This window comes from Bison bison, unplaced genomic scaffold (assembly GCF_000754665.1).
Source record: "Bison bison bison isolate TAMUID 2011002044 unplaced genomic scaffold, Bison_UMD1.0 scf7180017864452, whole genome shotgun sequence".
NCBI lineage: Eukaryota > Metazoa > Chordata > Mammalia > Artiodactyla > Bovidae > Bison > Bison bison.
Genome location: NW_011495014.1, coordinates 119,026 through 139,103, shown reverse-complemented (window position 1 = coordinate 139,103; position 20,078 = coordinate 119,026). Strand labels below are relative to the sequence as shown.

The window sequence follows — 20,078 nt, the reverse complement described above, 5'->3', positions numbered from 1 at the left end:
GCCAAAGCCTTTGACTGTGTGGATCACAATAAACTGTGGAAAATTCTTCAAGAGATGGGAATACCAGACCACCTGATCTGCCTCTTGTGAAATTTGTATGCAGGTCAGGAAGCAATAGTTAGAACTGGACATGGAACAACAGACTGGTTCCAAATAGGAAAAGGAGTTCGTCAAGGCTGTATATTGTCACCCTGCTTATTTAACTTATATGCAGAGTACATCATGAGAAATGCTGGACTGAAAGAAACACAAGCTGGAATCAAGATTGCTGGGAGAAATATCAATAACCTCAGATATGCAGATGACACCACCCTTATGGCAGGAAGTGAAGAGGAACTAAAAAGCCTGTTGATGAAAGTGAAAGAGGAGAGTGAAAAAGTTGGCTTAAAGCTCAACATTCAGAAAACGAAGATCATGGCATCCGGTCCCACCACTTCATGGGAAATAGATGGGGAAACAGTGGAAACAGTGTCAGACTTTATTTTTCTGGGCTCCAAAATCACTACAGATGGTGACTGCAGCCATGAAATTAAAAGACGCTTACTCCTTGGAAGGAAAGTTATGACCAACCTAGATAGCATATTGAAAAGCAGAGACATTACTTTGCCAACAAAGGTTCATCTAGTCAAGGCTATGGTTTTTCCTGTGGTCAGGTATGGATGTGAGAGTTGGACTGTGAAGAAGGCTGAGCGCCGAAGAATTGATGCTTTTGAACTGTGGTGTTGGAGAAGACTCTTGAGAGTCCCTTGGACTGCAAGGAAATCCAACCAGTCCATTCTGAAGGAGATCAGCCCTGGGATTTCTTTGGAACGAATGATGCTAAAGCTGAAACTCCAATACTTTGGCCACCTCATGCGAAGAGTTGACTCATTGGAAAAGACTCTGATGCTGGGAGGGATTGGGGGCATGAGGAGAAGGGGACGACAGAGGATGAGATGGCTGGATAGCATCACTGACTCGATGGACGTGAGTCTGAGTGAACTCCGGGAGTTGGTGAGGGACAGGGAGGCCTGGTGTGCTGCGATTCATGGGGTCGCAAAGAGTTGGACACGACTGAGCGACTGATCTGATCTGATTATTTTTTTTCCTTCCATTAAGTTAACTTTGAATGTAGCAGTGAAAGTCTCAGTGCAACTAGGAGTAGCAACTCTTCCTTTTTTCTACTGAAATTGTTAAACTTCCTTCTTTTTCCCTAAAGGAAGAAGATCCTAAAAATGCAATGAGTAAAGAGCGACAGACATCTTCAATAAAATCAAAACTGTTGAGACTGCAGAAAGATATTGAAAAAGCCTCACGAGACCAAGAAGGTATGTAACTATCTCTTTGATTGGCCTGGTGAGGGAAAGTATTCTATCCTGAGGTTTCATTCAGAGTTGGGGTGCTTCTGCTTTTGCTGACTGATGCAGAGATCATCTCATTTAAAGGACCAAATGTCAGACCTAATTTGTGTGAATAAAGAAAAATTTTCTCTCAAAGGAGAGAGCAAAAAAAATTAAACATGACATTTTGGTCCATCTGTGAAATTTTTATAAGTACTATACCACCGTTTCCAGAAATGTAACGTTGTCCTTTGTTCCTGAAATTGGCTGATATGAAGGACAATTAGTTTGAATTAAAACATAGTAAACCTCCTAGGTGGTTTACTTACCAGGTGGCGCTAGTCGTAAAGAACCTGCCTGCCAATGTAGGAGACCCAGGTTCGATCCCAGGGTTGGGAAGATCCCCTGGAGAAGGAAATGGCAACCCAGGCCAGTATTCTTGCCTGGGAAAGCCCAAGGACAGAGGAGCCTGGTGGGCTACAGTCCTTGGGGTCGCAGAGTCAGACAGGACTTCGCAACTAGACAACAAAACCCTCCTATGTACAAGGCTTCCATTTATTTATTTTTCCCATATTAGTTTATTATTATTCCATTGGAGGGGTGTTAATACGTGATTTTTTTTAAAATTAATTTTGTACTGAAGTATTATCGCTACACAGCACTGTCTTAGTTCTAGGTGCACAACTTAATGATTCACACTTCTATACTTTACAGAATGATCACCACTTGTTTGTTTTTTTTTAAACCAACTCCTGAATGATGTGAAAATCGTTCAAATTAAATCCTATGCTTAGAGGTTAGGTATGTTAGAACATGAAGAAGCTCTAAAGTGCTACAGATAATGAAAACAATTTCATACTTGGGATTCTGATATGTGGAGCTTGTTTTCTGTGGACCAGAGAACACTATTGCAATGTAATACTTGATAGGAAATCCAAGAGAGCAAAATGTTTAGAAATGTAAATACCAGCAGAGGAGAGCTTAAGATCGTGGTAAAATGTTAGGGAACTGCCACAGAATGGATCTACAAGAAGGACTCAAAAGCTCATCTTGAGTTTTTCATCTTGAACAACAATCAAGACTCTTTAAGCACCAGCATTTCTCTAATATCATTAAATGAAGGTGCAGGTCACCCATTCAGTAAAATTTAGCAACAACTACATACACACACAGCTCCAGCCATTTGGGAAATGCTCCAGGAATCAGTTCTGGGCTCTGGCTCCCTCTGAGTGTAACCACCTTTAACCCCTGCCCCTCCAGGACTGAGCAATGGTGACTGGCAGTGTGATTTCACTTGCAGGCTTGGAACGAATGCTGAGAGCCTACTCCAGCCACTCCTCCTTCTCAGACTCAGAGAGCGAAAAAAGCACAGCAGCCTTAATGGACGAGGTAAATATTTGCAGAGCGCAGTTTGGTAGATTTAATGATGAAGGAGCTATTTGGGGCATGCCTGTGTTCTGGCCCATTTGACCTCTGCCTTTCCTTTCTCATGACACAGAAAAGTCTAGTCAGAGCTTGTACGGTCAGCTCCTTGACAAGTGGTTTGAGGAATCTGGAAAAATCCAGCTACTTAGAGATGTTTGCTTTAGTGTCCTCCCCGGGGGGCGGGGGGGGGGGGAATGTGCCTAAAATAAAAACCTTCCCCCTGCCCCCAGAATAGAATCACTCAGTCAAGGTCTAAAAATCATGTGTACGCTACCTCAGTTAACAGATGTGACTGAAAATAAATGCAGGGTCTGCTTTCAGAGAGGCCTGCATCCGGATCTAGCTCGGCCAGTTACAGGCCAAAACCTGGGACAGGTTTCGTTTTCTCATCTTGGAAGTGGGGATGTGGTACTTAGCTCAAAGGGGTTTTGTGAGGTTGAAGCAGTATTTAGAAAATGCTAGCATAGTGCACAGCTGCTGCTGCTGCTAAGTCGCGTCAGTTGTGTCTGACTCTGTGCGACCCCACAGACGGCAGCCCAATAGGCTCCTCTGTCCCTGGGATGCTCCAGGCAAGAATACTGGAGTGGGTTGCCATTGCCTTCTCCATAGTGCACAGAGGAGGGCTGAAATCCTGGTAATTATTATAGAGATGCTGTTTTCCATTTATCCCTGAGCCAACATCAGGGTCTTCTGAGAATAATAGGGGAAAGGAGAGATGTGGATGTACAGAAGGAAGATGGCTGTTTAGGGTGTGAGAGCTTCCAGGGAAACAAGGAAAAAAACTTCAGAGGCCAAGGTCATTTTGAGGGGAGAGGAGGTGCCGTCAGTGGAGGTAGGGGGAGGTAATTTTTGCCGAAAGGCTGGACTGCAGCAGCACCCAGACATCTGCTGCAATTGATGGGCAGTGCGACCTCTTCAGAGGAACCCACATTATAAAAAAGTTAGCAAAGGCCCATGAATTTTATACAGGAATAAAAACAAACAAATACTGCGACCTATGTGTGGCAAGGTACACAATTTCTGTTATGATTGGAGAGAAAGCTGATTGGGGTTAATTTGAGAAGAATTCAGGAAGAGATTAAACTTTTAGCAATGTTTTGAAGGATCCAGGAAGCTGGGCCAGTTTTCCTTTCCTTGCACGTAGCCTATCTAACTCTTGTAAAAAGTGTGTACCTAATAAATTCTGTCCGAACAACAATTTCAGTAGTCCTTGGTAAAGATAGGCAGAGGCAGCCAGGTCTTGTTTATCTGCTTTTTAGCAGCAGCTTCCTTTGGTGGAGGTACTCTTTCAGGAATAAACCTGACACCTGGTGAAGACAGGCCTGAATTCTGTTCACTTGGGAACAGAGGTCTAATATCCTTGCAGTGACATGTGGCTACAATTTTTATAAAATTATAAAACAGACTGAAAGACATTTTCTGTGACAACATAAAATGTTTGGTTAACTAATTCAGTGTAAATGATATTTACCAAAAGGAAATCATATGAAGCATTTTATGATGGCATTAATTTATAAGTTTTATTTCTTTGGGTTCTTGCATAGCATTTTGTCATTGATACAGAATTTGTATTAGGATCTTCCGGGCACCCAACTGGCCCGATTCACACAGTGGAGGATGCAAGATGGGAGATGAGCTAACCCCTAAATTTATGGTGTTTAGGATCTAGCAATGACGCAGAAAGGGTCTTCAAATAGTGGATGCCAAATATCTGTGTCAGAGATTATACACCCCCACATCTGGTGGAGGGAAACTATTAACAGTAACGGTGATAGATTGATTTTGTCTTAGGCAGGGGAGGTTTCTTGCAGGGGGATCTCTATTTCCTATTTCATTGGCTCTTGGTCCAGTGCCATATTTGAAACAAGAATGTTGGCAAGCCATACTCTGAGAAATTGTTGCAGAAACTGGAAGTGTTAGGGGGCAGATATTGTCTTCGGTTACCAGAAGGAACACACCACAGAACAGAGAGACTTGCTGTTGATGTTCTCAAGTGCAGACTGGATCTAAGGCTAGAAGCTATGGAGGAGCTTTTGATTGCATCTTAGGTGAGCCTGCCCACTGTGCAGTGAATTGTTCCAAGGACTAGAGCCCTTCCCCATCGATTGGAGGTGTTTGGTCCATGGCTGTGATTCCCTGACAGTGATGTTAGGCTTATGAATCCCAGGCTGCAGACTTCCCTGGCAGTCCAGTGGTTAAGACACCTCGCTTCCTCTGCAGGTGGCACAGGTTTGATCCTTGGTTGGGGAATTAAGATCCTGCATTCTGAGTGGCACAGCCAAACAGTAGAAAGAAAAAAAAAGGAATCCCCAGGCTGGAGATGTGGAGGAGGGAGAGGCAATGGTGAGGAGGATGTTGAATAGCAGACTCTTTCCAGTGTTTAGATTCTGTGCTTTGATTTACCTTGACTGAACACAACTTGACAGAGAAGTCAATATAAAGTTTCTAGCTCAAGGTCAAATTGAAAACAGGAGACTAATAGCTTTAGTTTCACTCTTTATTTTTATATTCAAATAGCCCAGAATATTGTTTCTAGTTTTCAGAAGTGTTGCTGCAAACTTTCCAGGTAATATAAGACCTCACCTCTTCAAGAAATAATAACACCACCAACAAAAACCCTGCCACACATCATTTTAGTTTGATTCTGTTGACAAGAGTCAATTCTCTTCTTTATGTTAAGTGCCCATGGCTCCATTGCCTTTCTTCAAAGCCCCCTGAAAGACTGCCTTCTGCAATCAGCACTTACTAGTCTCTTTTCCCCATTCCTCAGCAGAAAGTTAACTAAAGCTCGTTGTCACAAAATGCTGAGTAATATATCTATCAAGCTTTCTGGTTTACCTTATTCACAAGGATCCAGAATAAGACGCACTCAACAACTAAGGCTTTCTTTAGACTTCTTAAAGGGTCCATTGTTTTTCTCTCTCCAGCATTTTATGCAAATGAATTGCACATGAGTTGAATGTGTACTTTTCTGAACCTCTTTGTCATTTTGGAAGTTATCCTGATGTCCCTTTATCCACCCACAATGGTTGTACCTCCTCTAGAAATTTAGTCATATGGTCAAATGCTGTTTCCACAGAATAGCTTGAAACTAGACCTTCTGCAAGCAAACTCCTATAAACTGTCATCTGTGTTAGCAGAACTTGAGCAAAGACCTCAACCCAACCATCCCTGTAGTAACTCCATCTTCAAGTGGACAGAAAAGGTAAACATTTAAGAGGCTGGTTATAATTTCTTGACTGGCCTTGTTGGGTAGAATGATTCAAAGAAGCATCAGGGCAAAAAAGCTGTTATGAATTATATATGTCAATTATAAATGCTCAAATCTCCAATTGCACAATTTTAAGATAAATTTAATTATTTTTTGAGCACAGTAACAAAGACTAAACACAAATGAACAAATTCTTTGTATTCATAGGTAAATTAATGAGTTAAAAATACTTTGGGTTCCTTCTTCCTTCTCATTTTCTAACTTTATCCTTTGAACGTGCTCTTAGAGTAAAATTTCTATTACATTCCTAAAGTGTAAGATTTTGTGATAAGCAGTAGTCTCATCCATTTAACATAGTACATGATGTTGATAATGTGTGAGCACAATTAAAAGGTTCACACACATGTATTAATGCTTTCCCGGTGTTTCACTCTAGGTGTTGATGAGCACGTGAGTATACACGGTTAGCTGTTTTCCATTTGCTACCAGAAGAGGGAGCTGTAACTACCTTGTGATGAAGGGACAGTTTTCTTTTTGAGCCTTGAGCTCTAAAGGGGTCTCAGTCATTTACACAGTCATGATTATTTCACTTGCATCAAAACCAATTAAAGTTGAATTTGTAGAAGGAATGGTGTAAATGTTATTATTTGGCTTAAGGCTGCAGGTCAGAATTGCAAACACAGGCTATAAAATATAGTAATGTCTAATTCTGAAAATATTAAGATTTCAGTAACAAAACCTCACTATAGTAGGATTTAGAAATGTATTGAATGATTTCTTTACATCCTTCTCCCAATAATTAAAAAATAGATTCCTGAGGAAAACAGTTGCAGAAGAGTTACTTTTCTCAAATACTTTTGCTGATAGCGCTGTTAAAAATGTCTTTCCCCCCCATTCAAACAGCAGCAGACACATAGTTCTGTAAAAATATCTCGGCCTGTTCTGATGAAGAGATTAGAGAATGTTGTGAACAGGGCATCTTCTGATGGGCAGAGAATTCCAAGTCCTTCGTCTACAGGTAATCTCATGCCCAGAATAATTCGAGGCTGGGTCCTATCACTAAAGCACATTGCCAAAATTATATTTTATTTTCAGAACCACACGGATATAAATTGGCTCAAGGAAATTAACATTTCAATCAGGACTGATTAATTTATTAGAATGTGTAGCTTTCTGTGCAAATGTCATCCAAAAGGTGGGAAGGACTCAAGAAGAATGCAGGTGGGGGAGGGGGGAAGAATTCGCTAATGTTTTAGGGAAGGCACCCCCAGTCCCAGCGTCCATGTTATTCAGACAGCCTGCAATTTGTTGTCCACGCTCACCCTGGAAACGCTGTGAGGAGCTCTGCAGCCCTGTCTCCACAGCCTCCTCCAAACTGCCAAGGAAATCCCGTCCTCTGTGCAAGAAACATTGCGATCCCAAAGCCTACCGGCTTTGTTCAGTCACTTGACTTTGGTCATTTGTCCATCTACCCCCATTGCCTTTTACCTTTCAAACCTCCCTCCCTCCCCCCAACACACATCCACACAAACACGTTTCATTATCCTTTATTTTTCAACTATAGTATTACCATAACCTTGACTCTCTAGGTTCTTGATTAGAACTTGGCAAAAAAGAGTTTCGGTCAACCCCAGGCCATTGTAGTCCACCTGTACATTAAAGACCCATGGTTGCACAGTTTGAGAAAGTTCCCTAAGCACCTGGGGATAATGGTAGGAAGCTCCTGCTCCAATATATTCCTGATGGGAAAAACAAGTGTGGGTTTTCCAAGACACAAATACAACATCGGTCAACACAGATTGACCGATGTGAAATTCACATGGAAAACAATTTAAAAATGTCATCATTATTATTACTACGACAATAACTTTTGTCTCTAGACTTATTTTCTATATTATAGCTTTTGAGTATATAATAAACATAGTTCATTCTTATAGTACCTACCTCAGAAATGGTTACTGAATCAAAGAATGAGTATTATGTACAATGATAAACTTTCCTTCGGGGAGGATTTCAATGTATTCAAGCTCTGCACTACGTGGTGAACACTAGGTCACTTTCGCACTGTGTTCTTCTTGCCCACTGACCCGGCGTTAGTCACTAAAACTCGATCCAACTTTCAGCCTCCGGTGTGACCCAGCTTGGCAATGGTCTTTGCAAGGCCTTATATCCTTTTCAGGCCAGGCAAGATGATGAATTGGACTTGGAAAAAGGTAAGAATCATTCTCAAATAGTTGACTTGCCTTTTCACGTGAAATCTTTAACTTGACTATAACCTTTGTCTTAGCTTTTAAAATGAGTACCATGTTAAATGAGTTCAGGTTTATAATCACCCTTCTTAGAAGATAGAAAGATAAGCACACCAGAAAGAACGCTCATAATAAAAACAGCTGACATCTATGCAGTATTTACCAGGTGCCAGACATTGCTGCAAACACACTGTCCAACTTAATATTCATAAAAACCTTTTGAGGTAGGTATTATTATTTATGCCTGTTTTATAAGTGAGGAGACTGAGACACAGAAATGTAAGGTACTTCGGCTAAAGTCACTGGCAGTCGAGGCTCAGGATTTGAACTTGGAAACCCAGTCACGCTGTTAATCACAGTGCTCAGTTGGGGTAGAATATCAGGAATGGACAGATATCAGAGAGGCAGCCCCACCTTTTTCCTTTTTAGAAGCTACACATACTGGAGTGTGATGTCACTTCCTCTCATGGCTTAATCTAAATGCCAGTTCTAGAACCTGGGTCAGAGAATGCTTAATATTTCTCCTACTTCTCTCTCAAAAAGGGGTTTTATGACTAATCAAAGGAATCAGATCCCCTTCTCCATGTCACAGATTTTTGTTTAACATCGGAAGGTATTATGTAAGGATAACCTCAGATATGCAGATGATAACACTCTAATGGCAGAAATCAAAGAGGAACTATAGAACCTCTTGATGAGGGTGAAGGAGGAGAGTGAAAAAGCTGGCTTAAAACTCAATATTAAAAAAAATAAGATCACGGCATTCAGTCCCATCACTTTATGGCAAATAGAAGGGGTAAAGGTGGAAGCAGTGACAGATTTCCTCTTCTTGAGCTCTAAAATCACTGCGAATGGTAACTGCAGCCATGAAATTAGAAGACAATTGCTTCTTGACAGGAAAGCTAGACAGTGTGTTAAAAAGCAAAGACATCACTTTTCCAACAGTGTTCCATATAGTCGAGGCTATGGTCTACCCAGTAATCATGTATGGATGTGAGAGCTGGACAATAGAGAAGGCATAGCACCAAAGAATTGATGCTCTCAAATTGTGGTGCTGGAGAAGACTCTTGAGAGTCTCTTGGAGAGCAAGGAGATCACACCAGTCAATCTTAAAGGAAATCAACACTGAATACTCTTTGGAAGGACTGATGCTAAAGCTGAAGCTTCAATACTTTTTGACCACTTGATGCGAACAGCTGACTCTTTGGAAAAGACCCTGATGCTGGGAAAGATTGCAGACAGACAGATAAGAGGGCGACAGAGGATGAGATGGTTGGATGGCATCACCAATTCATTGGACATGAACTTGGGCAAACTCTGGAAGATAGTGAGGGTCAGAGAAGCCTGGCATGCTGCCATCCATATAGGGTCACAAAGAGTCAAACACAACTTGGTGACTGAACAACAACAAGGGGTTGTGAAAACCTCAAGATTATTAAATGAGAAAAGGTTACCACCTCAACTTTCTTTTTATGTCCAGTTAGCCACCACGTTCGAATGTTAAGCTAAGGCAGAGATCTGGAGATGAAAATGTTAGTGAGAAAGAATTGTGTCATAGGAGAAAACTTATATTCCATGACCAGGACACAGCACCCAGAAGCAACAGAAAGTCAAAATGGATTTAACAGTTAAACAACAGGGACACCACCACATATTTGCTATTGGTTCATGGGCGCTTCCTTTTCAGTTTGCCAGTCAGAGTTCTCCACGCAGTTACTTTTCCTTGTAGCTCAGAAATAAGTAAAGACAAGAAAAAAGGAAATAGAAAGTAGACCCCACTCCTGCTTTCATCTGAAATCAATGTTGCCTTTAATTTAAAAGTTTTAGGTGTTATAGAAGTCACTTTGTTATTCATCATGCCATCCTAAGACTACTTGTATCAGTAAGTGAGTAAATGAAATGCAGTATTCCCACTTTCCATATGAGTTAAAACACATATCCCAGATGCCACCTAGAACCCAGGATCCTGAGTTACATAGTTAACACCTTAAATTGATCATCTTGTTTGTCTTCAGTTTTCTCTTGGTTGCAAAGCCTACTTATACATTATATCCCAAGTGGGTTCTTTAAATGGAATGACATGTTGGCATCTTAGGGAAGCTGAAGATAAAATTTTAAATTATTTGTTTGGTTTTTTTACATTTTTACTTTATGACCATACCATGAGGCACGTAGGATCTTTGTTCCCCAACAAGGGATCAAAGGATCAAACCCGCGCCTCTTATATTGGAACCGTGGAGTCTTAATTACTGGATGGCCAGGGTAGTCCATAAATTATGTTTGAATTCCAGTAGTGGACTGTGTCAATCTATTGACCTGAGAGAACACATTAGACAGGGTTTCTAGACTGAGGATGGTCTCTTGCAAGAAAAAATAGTGATGTAACTAAGGAAAGATAGAAGGGGGGTCGACAGTCTCCTTTGCCTTGGAAAGAAAATTACTGGGGAGAAAAGTGAAAGAAAAAAAAACAACTGAAAATGACTTTGTGATGATGCTAAAGATCAAGTAGCTCTTGGATCCTGAAGGAAGGGGATGTTTCCACTTTGATGTATAGGAAGCAGCCAGAGAGAAAGGACTCTCTCACAAGATGGGGACTAGTGTTTTTATCTTGTTTTTTAATAGAGAATTAGAGAAGAGCCATGTGTTTCCTAGGAATTCCATTTACTTCAATCATTGCTTTAAAGGAGTAATGTCTTCAAATTGATATTTTATTCAAATTATCTCAATTGTTGAACAAGGGGTTATATTATTGTGCAAAGCTGTAGGTTGGAACTTCGGGCTATGAAGCTGGCACATACAGTGGAGAGAAGCTGCTTTGATCTAAAGAAAATCTTGGTAGCCAAGACATACTCTTAATAGTCAGCATACCAAACTATGGTGCCCACCAACATGAGGAACCCTTAAAGCACAGACACCAAGGAAGAGTTTGGTGACAACCCATGAGTTCTATCCAAAGGGAACCAGGCAGCCCAAGGACATAGGATCCAAAGTGATTTTGTTTCTAATCAAACTACTTTATGGCACAACTCAGTTGTCCATTACCTAACTTTTTAATATTCTCTGCATTCTGCCTGCTTTGTGCAGAGGTGGTCAATAAGTTTTGCTTCGTCTGAATCACCTGCAGAAAAGTGATGCTACCAAGTAACTCCTTGAAAGCAGAATCTCCTTAAAAACTATCTTAACTGATCAAACTCGGGAAGGTATTAATCGCAGGAACTCACTTGTCTAACTAAATGTATGTGCGTTTTCACAGGCGACATCGTGACGATACACAAGAAGAAAGATGAAGGATGGTGGTTTGGCTCTTTAAAGGGAAAAAAGGGTCATTTTCCTGCTGCTTATGTGGAGGAGCTTCCTTTAAATGCCGGGGACACAGCTTCCCAAGCATGAGCGAAATTCTGAAGGCATCATCTTACACACTATTAATTACACAATGTGATGCAAATAAAGGGAAATGCTGTCGTCTTCACAAATTTATCTTCCTAACTGGGTTCCATGATGCAGGCATGATGCCTATGTGCCCATGATGCAGGTATATCATGGCATTTTGCACTCTTCTTAGTTCTTTGAAACAGAGTCAGAAGATGGAAGGTAAAGGGAGGTGAAAAAGATATACCATGGTTCCTAGAGTTTTCTAAGAGACTCTAGAAATAACCCAAAACAGCCCCTCTCACAGGGAGAAAAGGCTGAGTGCAGAGCAGTTTAGCATGAAGTCAGATAGTTTTCTGGTGGCGCAATAGAGATTAGGATGCAGATGTCCTTTTCCTCAAGTCTTGGGTGGCAATAGCCACAGTAGGCCCACAAGGGGTTAAGCAGGGCCAGAGAGATGGGGAAGAATATATATCAAGTCCAAGAAAACCTCAGCAGAGAGACAGACACAAGTTAAGGACAGTAGAATAAAGGATCATGAGCCAAGGTGGATAGTCAGCGTGGTCGGAAGAGAGGTTGGTAGACAACAGGACTCTATGCCAGGCAGAGGACCTCAGGGGAGAAAGGAGTTCCATCCTGAGCCAGTGACCTTCTGAGTTAGTGAAGTAAGTAAAGTCACTCAGTCATGTCCAACTCTTTGCAACCCCATGGACTGTAGCCTACCAGGCTCCTTCCATAGGATTTTCCAGGCAAGAGTACTGGAGTGGGTTGCCATTTCCTTCTCCAGAGGCTCTTCCCCACCCACGGATCAAACCCGGGTCTCCTGCATTGTAGGCAGACGCTTTACCATCTGAGCCACTAAGGGGAGTCTTAGCATGAGGTCAAGTGTGAGTCAGAGATGGCTGGAGATCTGAGAATAAGAGCAAGGCTGATAGAAAAGGGTTAGGAAGGAGACAGTGCCTGAAATTTCATGCCTCCCTGCCTGGTTGGAAACTTCATACACCAATTCAGAAACTAGGAATTCTGTACTTTCCTTCCAGGTCGTGATGCAAGGAATATCCTAAGCAACTTCTTAGTGACAGTCACTTAAATGCTAATGAGTCTCTAGTTTGGAAGATAAGTTCTAAAAACCAGAATTTACTGTCAAAATGGAAAATTTAGAGAGATTTCTGCCACTTCCTCAAATGCCCTACAATGGGAAAAGGTGGAGAATGAGAGAGAACAGGCCCCCAAACTTTCCCCAAGGGGAAAATTTTAGAATGGAGGGGCGTGATACAGCAGCATCTCAGAAACTGGCCTATGTCAGCCTGGAGATCACACACTCCACTGAATGGAAGGTCAAGATATTGCAAGAACATCTAGGCAGATTTACTTTTGTGCCAAATAGTCTGGCTTTAAAGGACTGATTAAAATCCATTCTATTACTTTCCTGCCCCCTACTTCTTTTTTTAACTTGTCAAGTTTTATACTGTGAAAAAGGAAATTTTCAAATAAATTTTATTTTAAATAAGGTACATATATTTTTTATACTCTGCCCATTAGACTCCTAAAGCAGGATATAACTAACAAAGCTATTTATAGATACAGATATCAGACCGGAGGAGCTCAAGTAAAACTTGTTATGTGAGACGTAACTTACAGCCCAGAAGAACAGATCAGAAGTTTTAAAGTCATCTTTAATGGCGTATTAATGAAGGCTTTCCACATGTAGAAAGTTGGCTGAATAATAGGCCATTAAGACTATGAACAGAGATTTTGAATTTATATTTCCTTTTCATCTGACTTCTTTCCATTAAGCCTCGATGGATAAAAGAAATTGTGTAGCAATTGACTGCAGCCTACACGCAATCATTTGTGTAAAGTGATGATAATGATGATTGGACCCTGAAACTCTTTGGAAGTAATTTTCAAAGAGGCCCCTTTCTTCCTAAAGCAGTTTTAGTTTAGACATAAATGGTTTTCCTGGTTTAAAATGTTGCTGCAAATTCTTTTTTTTTGCATCTGCAATATGTAATTTTTAAACTTCAAAGAAACACTATAGTATTAAAATAGATAAAAATACAAATATTTTTGGGTATAATAGACTTGGATATCATCTTAGAAGGGCAAGAATTTTCTGGCAGGACAGGTGCAGATGGTACTACTTAGATTTAGGTAAAAATTAAGTGCATATTGGGAACATTAATGATGTTCCCAAGTCTTCCACAGAGAATAAAATAACTTTTTTAATATTAAGACTTCTAAACTCTTAATTTGGCTTTCATAATTATACTCCACTAGGCAGTTTTCTTAGGTCAGGAATTTTCTAGCAACATTAGCAACCTGAAATATAGGCAGTTGAGGTCTGAGTCAGATTTTCACTAAAAATATCAAAGACATTACTCTATTTTATCTTCTTTCTGGTACAGTAAATTCTGACTATCCATTATCCTGTCATGTCAACCAGAAAGATTAATTTCACTTTTCTGCATTTCAATTACTCATAATAATTAATATTCATAAAGAGTATTATCATCCATTCTGATTCATCAGAAAGTAAAATAATGTTCAGTTTGGGTTAAAGTTTTATTGTACAGTATTATAAGGTTTTAACTGATTAGTAATTTGAGCATAATATAACTTTGTTCCAGCTTCCAAGAAAAAGTCCCTCCTCCCCCAGAGTCTTTATGGCCTCAGTGGCAATCAGCCAAATTTGGAAAGAGAATCAGAATAGTGACATATCCCATTGTCTGTGGCAACATTAGTAGGAAGAATGTCTAACTCAGCAAAGATGGGCTTGAGGGCAGGGGATCAAGAGAAGGGATTTTGAAGGGTAAAGAGGAATAACTATACACTGATCTGTTGCTTCAATACTAGAAAGACAGTAAATCCTTTTCCTCAAAGAGCCCTCAGTCTGTCTTCTGAAAGGGAAACAGACCAATACACTGTGATAAATGTGTGTGTGTGTGTGTGTGTGTGTATGTGTTAGTCACTCATTCGTATCCAACTCTTTGTGACCCCATGGATATACAGTCCATGGAATTCTCAGGCCAGAATACTGGAGTGGGTAGCCTTTCCCTTCTCCAAGGGATCTTCCCAACCCAGGGATCAAACCCAAGTCTCCCACATTGCAGGCGGATTCTTTACCAGCTGAGCTATGAGGGAAGCCCGAGCTGAACGCTATGGGCAGATAAAATGGTGCTGCAGATAAAATGTAACCTCTGGAAAGTACACATTTATAAAAGTGATTCCAGGGTTTCCTTAGTAGCTCAGCAGTAAAGAATCTGCCTGCCAATGCAGGAGACACAGGTTTGACCCTTGATCTGGGAAGATCCCACATGCCAGGGAGCAACTAAGCCCATGGGCCACAACTATCGAGCCTGTGCTCCGGAGCCTGGGCACCACACTCCTGAGCCCACACGCCTCGACTACTGAAGCCTGAGCGCTCTAGAATCTGTGCTGCATAACAAGAGAAGCCACCACAATGGGAAGCCCACACATCACAGCTAGAGAGTAGCCCCTGCTCACCGCAGCTAGGGAAAGCCCATGCAGCAACGAAGACTCAGCACAGCCAAAAACAAATAAAATTATTGTTTTAAAAAATCGATTACACACGAGGCCACAAAGTAGTGCTCTAGAAATTATGTGACAACAATGTAAGAAATCATTAAGAAAAGAATAAGGGAAAAAACCCGATGTGTTCGGAGAACACGTGTTATGTGTCCCTGCACACACACAAGCACACATGTGCAGACACACACACTTCTAAATAACACATGGTCAAAGAATAGATCTTAGTGGGAAATTGTAACTGTTAGAAATAAAAAATAAGAAAGTTACTATGTACTAAAACCTATAGTTTCAGGAAAGCAACTTAAAGTACCACAGGATAAAGGATAAAATTAATCAATTAACCATCCTGATTATGAATTTATAAAAACATCAGAAACAACCTAAAGCAAATAAATGAAAAGAAAGATCAGAAATTAATGACATATAAAACAAGAGGTTGAATAAAGCTTCATTGGTTCTTTGAAAGGGTTAATCGACAGAGCAAACCTCTGGCAAAATTAAGAAAGTCATGAAAGTTAAAGTGTTAGTCGTTCAGTCAAGTCTGACTCTTTGCAGCCCCTTGGACTGTAGCTTGCCAGGTTCCTGAATATCATGGAATTCTCCAGGCAAGAACACTGGACTGGATGGCTGTTCCCTTCTCCAGGGGATCTTCCTGACCCAGGGATCGAACCCAGGTCTCCTGCATTGCAGGCAGATTTTTTACCATCTGAGCCACCAGGGAAGCACAAGTAAGGCATAAATAAAGCAGCATTATTTCTAAGAAAAAAGGAGACACACTACAGATGCAGTAGATATCAAAAACCAAAATTATATATTATTAACAACTTCAGCCCAATTAATTTGCAAAAAAAAGTCAGCAAGGGACAAATTTCTCAAAAAAGTATGCCTTATCAAAACTCAGGAAGAAACAGAATAATTAAGTAATTCAATAACTATTATACAATTAACAAGCATTTTTCTAAAAGCATCTTCCTACAAGAAAACACAGGCTCAAGAGAGTTTTATATGTGTGTTCAAAAGCCATAAGCCCTTATTCAAACTTGTTCAGGAAACAGAAAAGAAAGGAGCACATCTCAACTATTTTCAAGGGCCTGGGACCGAGGATAACCAGGATACCAACATCAGATGGTGTTAATACACAAAGGAAATTATAAGCCAATCTAATTCATGGTTCTAGAAGTAAACATTTCAAGCAAATTTCACAAAACTGAATCTAGCATTATTAAAAACAAAACTAAACAGATTGCACGCCATGACTAAGATTTATTCCAGGAAGGCAAGTTTAATTCAACTTTTTTTTAAAGCCTATTAATATAAATCACCATATTAACAGCTACGAGATGAAAATCCATACAGATACAGAAAAACACAATAAAATGCAACAAACATTTATGATAATTACTTTTAATTAACTGAAAATAGAAGAAAACTTCCTTGGCCTGCTCAACAAAAAAGAAAAGGCAAGTTTGGGAAATTACACATAGTGCAGTTTGGTTGGAAAGAAGATTTAAGCTCAAAAAGATTAACTGATTTGTCCAAGATCATGTATCAGTTTTAATAATAGAGCAACGACTGGACCACATCTTTAATTCTCAAATCTTTTCATGTTACCATGTTGATACTGGAAAGCAGAATTTTTCACACACACACACACACACAGAGCATTTATTCAAGATTTACCATTATACAGATCACATTTATTTGAATCTTAAATACTGCCTCTTTGTGAATTTTTGTAAAAATCTATGCAGCTGAGTAAAATAATTTCTTCCTTGAAGTTTTTCCATTTGTTGCACCTTAGCCTAGCAGCTACCTCCAGCTTGCCTAGTTGATAAGGAAAGAGAGTAACGTATCTATAAACTCCAAATATCCTTCACATATCTCATCATACATTATTCACACTTCACACAACATGTTTAACAATACTATGAAAGGAGCTGATTCAAAATAGCTTGCATACTCTCCAGTTTACTTACTTAATTGACAAGACTCTCTTTCTACATAGATGAAACCCTTGTCTTTATTCAGAGTCTTATTCTCGATTAGCTTGCCATTTTTTCAAGAATTACCTATACAGCTGTCTTTACCTGATAAAAATTGCTGGACATCTCAGCAACATGCCTGTAGGTATTACCGAACATGTCAGCTCCTTTTCAAAGGTGTAATTTAAATTTCCCATTAAATAATTTTCTACTGAGTCTGGAAATGTGTTCAACATTGACAACTACGTATTAAGTTTCTACTGTATGTTAGCTACTATGCTATTTTGCTCAGTTGTTCGTGTCCAACTTTGTTGCCACCCCATGGACTGTAGCCCACCAAGCTCCCCGTCCGTGAAATTTTCCAGGCAAGAATACCAGAGTGGGTCGAATTTCCTCCTCCAGGGCATCTTCCCAACCCAGGGACAGAACCCATGTCTCCTTCTTCTGCGTTAGCAGGCGGATTCTTTACCACTGAGCCCCTGGAAAGATACTATGCTAGCTTTATAGCTAAACAGGCAATTCACTGTCACAGTACACAAATTAAGGTATAACTAATCGTCTCTGTATCAGAATCCTCTGAACTGGAAGAGAAGCAACACTTTCTAATCCTCATTAGATGGGAAATCAAAACTTTAAACCCATTAGTAAGACATTTTAGCAGATTTTGTGCTGATTCTGTTTTTTTAACTTAGTGATTGAGTTTAATTTTAGAGGTCTTGTTCCACTTTATTACAAAATGTGGAATAGGTTAGTGTACCCCATTGAGATTCCATTTCAATTGGTTTTACTACTTAGGCATATTTCTTTCCCATTTAAGAAATTGTATTTTGTATCTTATATCTTGTGCTTTATTTCTATATCAGGAAAGTTTTAAATGCTGAAAACTATTATTTTGTTTTTACAACATACCATCCTAAATAAAATGGATAGAGGAAGTTTAATGGACTAGCTTGGTTTCCCTTTCTTATGTGTTCTTAACCATTCAAAGCACAATTTTCATAATGTGCTTTAAACTTTAAAATTTAAGCTTGTCATTATTGTTCAGTTGCTCAGTTGTGTCCCACTCTTTGCGACTCCATGGACTGTAACACACCAGGTTCCCTGTTCATTATCTCCTGGAGTTTGCTCAAACTTATGTCCATTGAGTGAATGATGCCATCCAACCATCTCATCCTGTCACCCCCTTTTCCTCCTGTCCTCAATCTTTCCCAGCAACAAGGTCTCTTCCAGTGAGTTGGCTCTTCGCATCAGGTGGCCTAAGTATTGGAGCTTCAGCTTCAGCATCAGTCCTTCCAATGAATATTCAGGGTTGATTTTCTTTAGGATTAACTGGTTTGATCTCCTTGCAGTCCAAGGGACTCTCAAGTCTTTTCGAGCACCAGAGTTTGAAAGCATTAATTCTTTGGCGCTCAATCTTCTTCATAGTCCAACTCTCACATCTGGACATGACTACTGGAAAAACCATAGCTTTGACTAGATGGACCCCCAGTTAGAAGTGAAGAATGGTGGTCCTTGAAGAGAAATGGATCTAAGCGGAGAGTTTCCCATTAAGTCTCTCATCCCCAATCTTCATTTCTCTACCTTGCAGGTAAAAAAGATCTTTCAGAATCAATGCCTGGTGCCTTTTCACTCTATGGTTCAAAACATTATATCCAGAATTTGTGGTAGGATATGTGGTTTTTCTCTAGTTTTAATGAAAAAATTTTTTGTTCCTTGTTGATATTTTTCAAGCAGGGAATTCAGTAAATATGTACTCACTATAATAGTCACCTGCTATCTTTTTTATGTTAAACATTTAGTGTTTATTTCCATTTAAAGAATAACATCCCTACTCTTAGCTCAGTTATCGTGCTTAATCCACCTCCAGACCTGGGTTTCCCGAGGAGCTAACCTAATCCAATGTATATACTTTACTCTTCTAATCACCAGTGATTGGTTCAGAGATTGAGATGAACTTGAAATTGCTGGGGTTCTTCCCATGGAATCTTAACCCAGGAGAAACAGCTAAGAAATGGATCCTGCTTATATAAACTCCAAACCAAGCCAGGTCCATAAAAACCAAAGCTGGGTTTTGATATGGCTTTCTATACTCATTTAAATGTAGGTATATTACAAAATAAAGCCAAATGTGAAGGTTTGCCTAGGAAAACTGGATAGTCTGCTCACTGAACTGCCTGTTAAAATATTCCTTTAGCCAAGCCCATGCTAAGACAGGATAAGATGATTATTTGTACCACACACTCTAATCTCCAGGGCAGTTTATCAGCCTTTCATCTCTGCAGAGACAGTATCAATCAGTGGTGCCTAAAAGCTGGTCTGCACACTGGGGATGGCTGAGTAATAACATTCCCACTGGCCCACAGCATTCTTAGATAAATTCCACTGCTATACGATGGCGAGCAGAACCCTGAGCCAAGTCCTAGACATGAGAGCCAACTGAGGGATAGTGCTCTGAAGCTCCCTCCAGCCCTGGCTAGACAACTGGCTTAACCTCCCCCACCAGACAGCAAGGGGAAGCCAGAAGTAGCTAGAAGCATGGAGGCCACTGCTCCATGGCTTTTAGGCGTGCCCAAGATATCCTGAGACAGTAGTATGTGGCTTCTACTAAAGCCAGCAGACCTAAACACAACCAAATTTATAAGGAAAAAATGACAAAAATGAAATCCTAGAAGAAAACTGATTGAGTTGTAGTCTGTACTGAATAGACTCCAAAGATGTCAAATATATGTCTAGACCACAACTAACCAGTATAAATATTACAAAATGGAAATTGCTTATGAATTTTCTACATTTGGATTTTCAAAATTAGATCCTTTTCTAGATATTTTAGAACACAACTTTCTTCTGGTACAAAGATTTGTCCTTTAACTGTAGATCCCTCTTGGTTTAAGATAAAACATTCCTTCCTTTAAGACATTAGGATGATAGCATTTACTCTGTGAAGTACATTTTAGAAATTGCAAACCACAGG

At 40.0% G+C, this 20,078-nt stretch overlaps 1 protein-coding gene across 3 annotated transcripts in view; it reads left to right on the top strand.

Moving 5' to 3' along the window:
- NOSTRIN (nitric oxide synthase trafficking) overlaps positions 1-11,677 on the top strand; it is a 63,298-nt gene extending 51,621 nt beyond the window's left edge. For 2 of the 3 annotated variants that reach the window (XM_010858931.1, XM_010858929.1), the window contains 6 exons: positions 1,199-1,307; positions 2,620-2,708; positions 5,824-5,949; positions 6,859-6,973; positions 8,079-8,168; positions 11,458-11,672. In XM_010858931.1, coding sequence (XP_010857233.1) covers positions 1,199-1,307; positions 2,620-2,708; positions 5,824-5,949; positions 6,859-6,973; positions 8,079-8,168; positions 11,458-11,594 — 666 coding nt within the window. In that variant the 3' untranslated portion in view covers positions 11,595-11,672. Of the gene's footprint in view, positions 1-1,198; positions 1,308-2,619; positions 2,709-5,823; positions 5,950-6,858; positions 6,974-8,078; positions 8,169-11,457 lie in introns of all 3 variants that reach the window. The other variant, XM_010858930.1, reaches the window with a different exon arrangement.
- The last annotated feature ends 8,401 nt before the right edge of the window (positions 11,678-20,078 follow it).